The 8,734-nt window shown below is 54.7% G+C and overlaps 1 protein-coding gene across 1 annotated transcript in view; it reads left to right on the plus strand.

Annotated features, from left to right (window-relative positions):
• NCAN (neurocan) overlaps nt 1–8,734 on the plus strand; it is a 36,101-nt gene that overhangs the window by 4,006 nt on the left and 23,361 nt on the right. Inside the window, exons 3-9 of the mRNA XM_017501412.2 lie at nt 2,227–2,248; nt 3,082–3,303; nt 3,414–3,541; nt 4,081–4,374; nt 5,589–6,170; nt 6,389–7,751; nt 7,828–7,835. Of these exons, the coding sequence (XP_017356901.1) occupies nt 2,227–2,248; nt 3,082–3,303; nt 3,414–3,541; nt 4,081–4,374; nt 5,589–6,170; nt 6,389–7,751; nt 7,828–7,835 (2,619 nt within the window). The remainder of the gene's footprint in view (nt 1–2,226; nt 2,249–3,081; nt 3,304–3,413; nt 3,542–4,080; nt 4,375–5,588; nt 6,171–6,388; nt 7,752–7,827; nt 7,836–8,734) is intronic.

Consider the following 8,734-nt stretch of genomic DNA (forward strand, 5'->3'; position numbering starts at 1 on the left):
AAAAAAAAAAAAAAAAAAGTATTTATGGGTATTGCCTTGTCTTTAACACCTTTCCTTTTTAGCCATGAGGGAGGAGTCTCCAGCTCAGACTTCTGGGGGCCACAATATCTAGGCAGGATTTGTTTTTGTTGTTTTGAGACGGAGTCTCACTCTTGCTGCCCAGGCTGGAGTGCAGTGGTGCTGTCTCAGCTCACTGCATTCTCCATCTAGGCGGGTTTTGCTTTAAGTCAATTTTGTGGTGATCTGATTTTAAGTAAGACAAAGGGTATGGGCGATTTAAAATAGAAATTAAAAATTCCTTGTAATATACATTTAAGTTTTTTTACGTGAGGCAAGATTTAAAAAGTAAGTTAATTAAAAATGTATACTAAATATTAAGCAAAAGAACAGTTCTCAAATAGCTGTTTAACCAATTCTTTATTAAATTCTTCTTTTTGAGCTGAGCGTGGCAGTGCACACCTGTAATCTCTGCACTTTTCAAGGCTGAGGCAGAAAGATTTCTCGATCCCAGGAATTCAAGACCAGCCTGGGCAACATAGCAAGACCCTGTCTCTATTTCAAAAAAAGCAAAACAATACAGGGATGGGGGGGTCCAATGGTTCATGCCTGGAATCCCAGCACTTTGGGACACCAAGGGAGGAAGATCACTTAAGCTCAGGAGTTCAAGACCAGCCTGGGCAACATAGTGAGACCTTGTCTCTACTAAAATTCCAAAACATTAGCCAGGCATGGTGGTGTGTGCCTGTTATCTTAGCTACTTGAGGGGGCTGAGGTGGGAGGATCGCTTGAGTCCCAAGAGACTGAGGCTGCTGCAATCCGTGATCATGCCACTGCACTCCAGCCTGGCCAACAGAGCAAGACCCAGTCTCAAAAACAACAATAATACAACTGAATAAGTCGGGTGTGGTGGCACACACCTCTAATCCCAGCATTTTGAAAGACCAAGGCAGGAGGATTGCTTGAGCCCAGGAGTTCAAGACCAGCCTGAGCAAGACAGTGATACCCCGTCTCTACAAAAACATTTTTAAAAAAATTAGCGGGACATGCTAGTGCGCACCTGTAGTCCCATTTCCTCAGCAGGCTGAGGTGGGCGGATCATTTGAGACTGGAAAGTTGAGGCAGCAGTGAGCTGAGATCGCACCACTGCACTTCAGCCTGGGTGACAGAGGGAGAACCTGATTCAAATAAAGAAATACATAAATAGTCAAAAACTAAAAATAAAGAACAGGGTTTGGCACACAGTAGATGCTCAATAAATGACTCAATGGATGGATTGTTGTGCAGGAAACTCCTGCGGACTCCTGTTTCCCTTAACTTACACTGACCTTGGGCAAGTCCCTGATTCCTGTCTTGGGGCTTAACCTGCATACCCCCAAACTGTGAGTTGGGGACACAGTGTCTTACCACATAGTTTATGGGGTCAGCCAATCATCCCCTTTCAAAAGCCTCATTTCTCAAAATCGATAAAAGCTAAAAAAAATACAAAAACAAAAACACACATGCATATGAAAACTGATGAGAGGTGAGGTAAGTGAATTCCACATCTAGGTAGTTCCATTTCATTCATTCAGCCAAACTCTGTTTGTTGTTGTGTGAGACAGTCTCACTCTGTCACACAGGCTGGAGTTCCGTGGTGCGACCTCGATTCACTGCAACCTGTGCCTCGAGGGTTCAAGCGATTCTCCTGCCTCAGTCTCTGGAGTAGCTGGAATTACAGGTGCACACAACCACACCTGGCTAATTTTTATATTTTTAGTGTAGACAGAGTTTCACCATGTTGGCCAGACTGGTCTCTAACTCCTAGCCTCAAGTGATCTGCCCACCTCCGCCTCCCAAAGTGCTGAGATTACAGGTGCGAGCCGCCGTGCCCAGACACTTGGCCAAACATTTATTGAGCACCTATTCTGTACTGGTCCAATGCTGAGGACACAAGGACTCTCAGTGGGATAAGACAGGGCAAAGTGTTTCATTTCTTGGTCTTGTTCAGCCATTTCTTTCATCCCTGAATCAGAATTTGAATCACAGTGAACCTGTTATTGGTACTTCACATCCTGGCTTACATGTCACCTCCTCCAGGAAGCCTTCCAAGACCCCATTTCCAGGTCAGGCAAGAACCACATTTGGCCTCTGGTGATGCTGCCTGTGCTTCCCTATCAGTGCATGTACTTAAATCCTAAAAGGCGGAATCTCTCTGTCAGCCTTCTCCACACCTTCTGCTACCTCCAGGGCCTAACCCTGGGCATGAAGAGTGCCATCTTTGGAGTCAGATCTGTCTGAATTTGAATTCTGGTTCTGCTGCTCCTTTGCTGCGTGGTCTGGACCCGTCCCTCAACCTTTCTGACCTTTAGTTTCCTCCTCTGGAACAATCAAATTTGTTGTAAGAGTTCAATAAGATAATCCTCGTAAATGCTTCTCTTTTTTGTATTTTGTATTTTTATTTTTTTGAGAGGGAGTCTTGTTCTGTCTCCCAGGCTGGAGGGCAGTGGCTCAATTCTGGCTCACCACAGCCTCCACCTCCTGCGTTCAAGCAATTCTCCTACCTCAGCCTCCTGAGTGGCTAGGATTACAGATGTATGCCACCATGCCCAGCTATTTTTTGTTTTTTGAGATGGAGTCTCACTCTGTCACCCAGGCTGGACTGCAGTGGCACGTTCTCGGCTCATTGCAACTTCCACCTCCTAGGTTCAAGCGATTTCCTGCCTCACCTTCCCAAGTAGCTAGGATTACAGGAGTGCACCACCACACCTGGCTAATTTTTGTATTTTTATAGAGATGGAGTTTCACCATGTTAACTAGGTTGGTCTCAAACTCCTGACCCCAAGTGATCCACCCACCTCAGCCTCTCAAAATGCTAGGATTACAGAAGTGAGCCACCACGCCCAGCTGTAAATGCGTTTCACATTGTAAATATTTGCTAACTTCTAACCCTTTATGGCCATTGTTACCAGTTTCCTCATCTGTAAAATGGGGGCACATGGATCTTTCTCCCCACCCTCACCCCACACTGTGCCTGGCGCTGGGTCTATTAGTATCAGACCGGGATGGGGAGTCATTCTGCAAGAGGTAGGTCTGTTCTTGAAGATTCCAGCATAAGTCGACCGCCCCCCATCCTGGATGTTCCCCCACAGGTGTTGTGTTCCACTACCGGGCAGCCCGGGACCGCTACGCGCTGACCTTCGCTGAGGCCCAGGAGGCTTGCCGTCTCAGCTCAGCCATCATCGCAGCCCCCCGGCATCTACAGGCTGCCTTCGAGGACGGATTCGACAACTGTGACGCCGGCTGGCTCTCTGATCGCACTGTTCGGTGAGGGGGGTACACAGGGCAGGGAGACGAAGACTAGCCCATGGGGAAGGAGGTTCCTTGGGGGCTCCAGGAGCACACATTTGAGAGGAACCCTCCCCTTGTATTGTCAGGTATCCTATCACCCAGTCACGACCTGGTTGCTATGGCGACCGTAGCAGCCTTCCGGGGGTTCGGAGCTATGGGAGGCGCAACCCACAGGAACTCTACGATGTGTATTGCTTTGCTCGGGAGCTGGGGGGTAAGTCTGGGGCTGGCAGGACCAGGCCCCTCCACCTCTCCCTGAGCCTCTATTATTCTCCCCGACTCCCATCCCTCCCTGGCCCTTATGCAACTCTCCTGTCTTATACCTCTCTAAACCTGCAGCCAAGACGTGATCCCGCTCATTCCCTGAGATTTTCATGCCTCCCTGAGCCCCACTCTCGCTCTGCGCCCCCTTCCTCTCTCTGATCCTCTTTCCCTCGCTGAACCCCTGCCCCCTCCCTGCCTGCCTGTCCCTACCCCTTTCCTCCTCTGTGAGCCCCCTTCACCGAGCCCCTCCCTCTCTCTGAAGCCCGAATTGCCCACGGGCCTGAGTTACTCTATTTGTAAAAAGAGGCTTAGCTCTGCATGAGAGGTAAAGACATCGATGGTCCTGGAGCCGGACGCACTGCTGCGGTTGTCACCGCCTCTTTTAACCACCACCCTAACGCGTCCAGGTCGGGACTGCTTGGCGTTGGACCCACTTCCCGGGCTCCAAGGGCACCCAGGCCCCCTGACCTCCACCCGCCCCTCCCACAGGCGAGGTGTTCTACGTGGGCCCGGCCCGCCGCCTGACACTGGCTGGCGCGCGCGCGCAGTGCCGCCGCCAGGGTGCCGCGCTGGCCTCGGTGGGACAGCTACACCTGGCCTGGCACGAGGGTCTGGACCAGTGCGACCCCGGCTGGCTGGCGGACGGCAGCGTGCGCTACCCGATCCAGACGCCGCGCCGGCGCTGCGGGGGCCCAGCCCCGGGCGTGCGCACCGTCTACCGCTTCGCTAACCGGACCGGCTTCCCCTCGCCAGCCGCGCGCTTCGACGCCTACTGCTTCCGAGGTGCGTGCGTCCCCTGGTGGCCGCGCCCCCAGGGCGTTCACTTTGGCGAAGGCCACGCCCCTAGAGCCTCTCCCAGCCGAGAGACAGACACGTGGAAGCCCGTTTTGTGATAAGCCACGCCCCTTGGTGAGGGCCACGCCCCTTTCGACAGGTCTTTCCCAAGGAGCGTCCTAGGCAAAGGACAGGGCTCCAGAGGAGGCCACTCTGGCGGGAAGTCACCTTTGCTGGGTGGGCTGTATCCCCTGAGATCTGGAGGCCCCATAACCCTGAAAGACACGCCCCTAGGTGGAGCATATTTTACCTAGAGCCACTCCCATAAGCATACACACCCCTGTGAAAGAGATAATGCCTCAGTTGGCCACCTCTGGGCTCCACACAGGGGCGGGAGCAGGGATGACACTCGCGCTTGTTGGGGGGCAGTGGGGACAGCTTTAACATCAATCCTAAGGAACCAAGTCCTCTAAGTAAGCCGCCCCAATCCTGGCATGGGCATACCATGCCCACTGGACGCCTCCTGTTGCTGGGGAGGATCTGTCATCAAGGTGGAGTCGAACCCCTCAACAGGCAGACTCAAGTTCATGAGAGTCAGACACTGCCAGAGTTTTGCCCATGAGCCAATTTGTCCTTTTTCTTTTCTTCTTTTCTTTTCTTTTCTTTTGAGACAGAGTCTCATTCTGTCACCCAGGCTACAGTGCAGTGGTGCAATCTCAGCTCACTGCAATCTCCACCTCCCAGGTTCAAGCGATTCTCCTGCCTCAGCCTCCTGAGTAGCTGGGACTATAGGCATGTGCCACCACACCCAGCTAACTTTTGTATTTTTAGTAGAGATGGGGTTTCATCATGTTGGCCAGGCTGGTCTTGAACTCCTGACCTCAAGTAATCCACCGGCCTCAGCCACCCAAAGTGCCGGGATTACGGATGTGAGCCACCACACCCAGCCCAAATTGTCTCTTGAGTCCTCACTATAGCCAGTTGACACTGATCCTGACAGTGGCTCAGTTGGGCCCCAGCCTGAACAGTGGAGGTGAAAACTTTGCACTTCCCTCTCTCAGACTGGGGGAAATCTCAGAAACCACTCAGGTGTCATCCCTGCTCCCACTCCAGAGATGCACAGGAGGGTTGGGCTGCAGCATGCTGGAAAGAGGGTAGACTTCAAGCAGAACTTCCCAGGCAACCCCTGAAACTAACACCACCTCTTCTCCTTTCTCCCACAGCTCATCACCCCACATCACAACATGGAGACCTAGAGAGCCCATCCTCTGGGGATGAGGGGGAGATTGTATCAGCAGAGGGGCCCCCAGTTAGAGAACTGGAGCCCACCCTGGAGGAGGCAGAGGTGGTCACCCCTGACTTCCAGGAGCCTCTGGTGGCCAGTGGGGAAGAAGAACCTCTGATCCTGGCAGAGAAGCAGAAGTCTCAAGAGACCCTCAGCCCTACCCCTGGGGAGCCCATGCTGGCCTCATGGCCCACTGGGGAAGTGTGGCAGAGCACGGTGGCCCCCAGCCCTAGCGACATGGGGGCAGACACTGCAGCTGGTTCACATACAGAGGTGGCCCCAACTGACCCCACACCCAGGAGGATGGGGCGCTTCAAAGGGTTGAATGGGCGCTACTTCCAGCAGCAGGAACCGGAGCCAGGGCTGCAAGTGGAGATGGAGGCCGGTGCCCAGCCCCCCACCCCAGAGGCTGCAGGGAACCACTTGGAACCTCCGTTGGCTGTCACAGAGGCTTTGGGCAGTGGGCGGAGCCGGAGCCCCTGGGCCGATCTGACCAATGAGGTGGACATGCCTGGAGCTGGTGAGTTGCTCCAGGGGAGGCCGACCTACCTGGGGATCTGGAGGCGAAGGTGGAATGTTAGCCAGGGCTACACTCGGGATGGGGGAGGAAGCTCCGATCCCAGCTGGGTCCCCCCGCCCCAGAAGCCCCCTCTCCTTTGGGCCTGGAGTCCAACTAGAGGGGCTGCCGAGAGATGATTGTCATGACTGATTGTAATGACTGCCTTGATGTTGCTGCAGGTTCCGCTGGTGGCAAGAGCTCCCCAGAGCCCTGGCTGTGGCCCCCGACCGTGGTCCCACCCAGCGTCTCAGGCCAAAGCAGGGCCCCTGTCCTGGAGCTAGAGAAAGCTGAGGGCCCCAGTGCCAGGCCAGCTACCCCAGACCTGTCTTGGCCCCCCTCAGAGGTCACCGTCCCAGCTCCCGGCCCTGCCCCCTGGGAGGCATCCCCCGTGCTGCCCTCCCCAGATCTCCCTGTCATGGCCATGCTGCTTGGTCCCAAACAGTGGCTGCTACCATTCTCCACCCCCACCTCCACCGAGGCCGATAGGGTTGAAGGGCATGGTGAGGCCACGGCCACGGCTCTACTATCCCCTGCTGCAGAGACCATGGTGTATTCCCTCCCTCCCTCCTTGAGCCCGACAGGACAGGCTGAAGAGCCCATGCCCACAACATCTCAGTCCCCCAGGGTGGACTTCAGAGAAACTGGGGAGACCAGCCCTGCCCAGCTCAACAAAGCTGAGCACCCCAGCTCCAGCCCATGGCCTTCTGTGGACGGGAATGCGGCTACAGATTTTTTCCCCACTGAGACTGCCACTGAGCCCACCACTGAGCCCATGGGCCTCAGGGGCATCTCGGGGTCTGAGTCTGGGGTCTTCAACACAGCAGAAAGCCGCACTTCTGGCTCACAGGCCACTGTAAATGAGGTGCAGGACCCCTGGCCTTCAATGTATAGTAAAGGGCTAGATGCAAGCCCCTCATCTTCCCCCGCGGGGAGCCCTGGAGTCTCCTTGATACCCAAAGTCACCCCATCTTGGGTTGCTACTGATGAAGGAGCCACTGTGAAGCCCATGGGTTCCACAGTCACACTGGCCCCCAGTGATGCTAGTGGAATTTGGGGACCTGGATCCCAGCTGTTTGAAGAAGCCGAAAACACAACCTTGAGCCCTCAGGTGGCCCTGGATCCAAGCATTGCGACATTCCTCACGACCTTAGAGCAGGAGGACAAGGTTGGGGTTCCAGCTGTGTCTACGCTGGCCTCCTCAAGCTCCCAACCCCACCCAGAGCCAGAGGACCAGGTGGAGACCCAGGGAACAACAGGAGCTTCAGCGTCTCTGCATCAGAGCAGCCCCCTGGGGAAACCAGCTGTGCCTCCTTGGACACCGACTGCAGCCAGTGTGGGTGAGGCTGCCTCAGTTTCCTCAGGGGAGCCTACAGTGCCATGGGACTCCTCCAGCACCCTGCTGCCTGTCACCCTGGGCACAGAAGACTTCGAACTGGAGGTCCTGGCAGGGAGCCCAGGCATAGAGAGCTTCTGGGAGGAGGTGGCTAGTGGAGAGGAGCCAGCCACCCCAGACCTGCCAGGGACCCCAACGAATGAGGGTGAGTACAAAGTCTCAGGGCTCTGTCCAGCTCTCCATGGTCAGGGATTGGGGAGCAGGGGCTAGGGGAGTCCAGAGCAGGGAGGAAGGTTGTCCCTGGGGATCTGGAAGCTTTCTAGTGGGGCATGACGATGGAAGTAGGAGCTTATCAGGTGGAGTTGAATTTCAGAAAGGACATTCCTGGCACAGACATTCCTGGCAGAGGAAAGAGCACCAGGAAAGGCCAGGAGATGAGGTAGTGCTTGGGCACAGAGCACACATCCCAATGACCAAAATGCGAGAGTGGTGAGTGGCCGGGCGTGGTGCCTGACACCTGTAATCCCAGCGCTTGAGGAGGCTGAGGTGGGTAGATCGGAGTTCGAGACCAGCCTGGCCAACATGGCGAAACCCTGTCTCTACTAAAAATACAAAAATTAGCCAGGTATGGTGATACACACCTGTAATCCCAGCTGCTGGGGAAGCTGAGGCGCCAGAATGGCTTGAACCTGGGAGGCGGAGGTTGCAGTGAGCTGAGACCGAGCCACTGCACTCCAGCCTGGGTGACCGAGTGAGGTTCTGTCTCAAACAAAACAAAACAAAATGTGGAGTGGTGAGGCATTGAGTGGAGTCTGATTTGGGGAATGAGATTAGTTGTAAGCCATGTCTCCATCTGCTTGGAGCTGGACAGTGGTGTGATGCCCAAGGACTGACCTTGTAGGACTCCCCAGTCTGGGTAAGACAGAGCTGGACGCAGATGCCTCCCAGGTGAGAACGGAGGGAGGAGGCGTGGCAGGGAGGGTTTCCTGAACAAATGGGAATGGGAGCTGGAATTCAGTGATTTTATTTGTAGGGGGCCTCGAGCCACAGGGAAAGTGGGAGCTGGGAAGGCATGCAAGGGGTGAGGATCACCCCCATTCTTCAGATAGTAAAGTGAGGCTCAGGTAGGTACAGCGCCACCTGGCTAATCACTGGTCAAACCTCAATGGGAGCTCAAGTTAGCCTGAGTTTT

This window comes from Cebus imitator, unplaced genomic scaffold (genome assembly GCF_001604975.1).
Source record: "Cebus imitator isolate Cc_AM_T3 unplaced genomic scaffold, Cebus_imitator-1.0 Scaffold280, whole genome shotgun sequence".
In the NCBI taxonomy this organism is placed as follows: Eukaryota; Metazoa; Chordata; class Mammalia; order Primates; family Cebidae; genus Cebus; species Cebus imitator.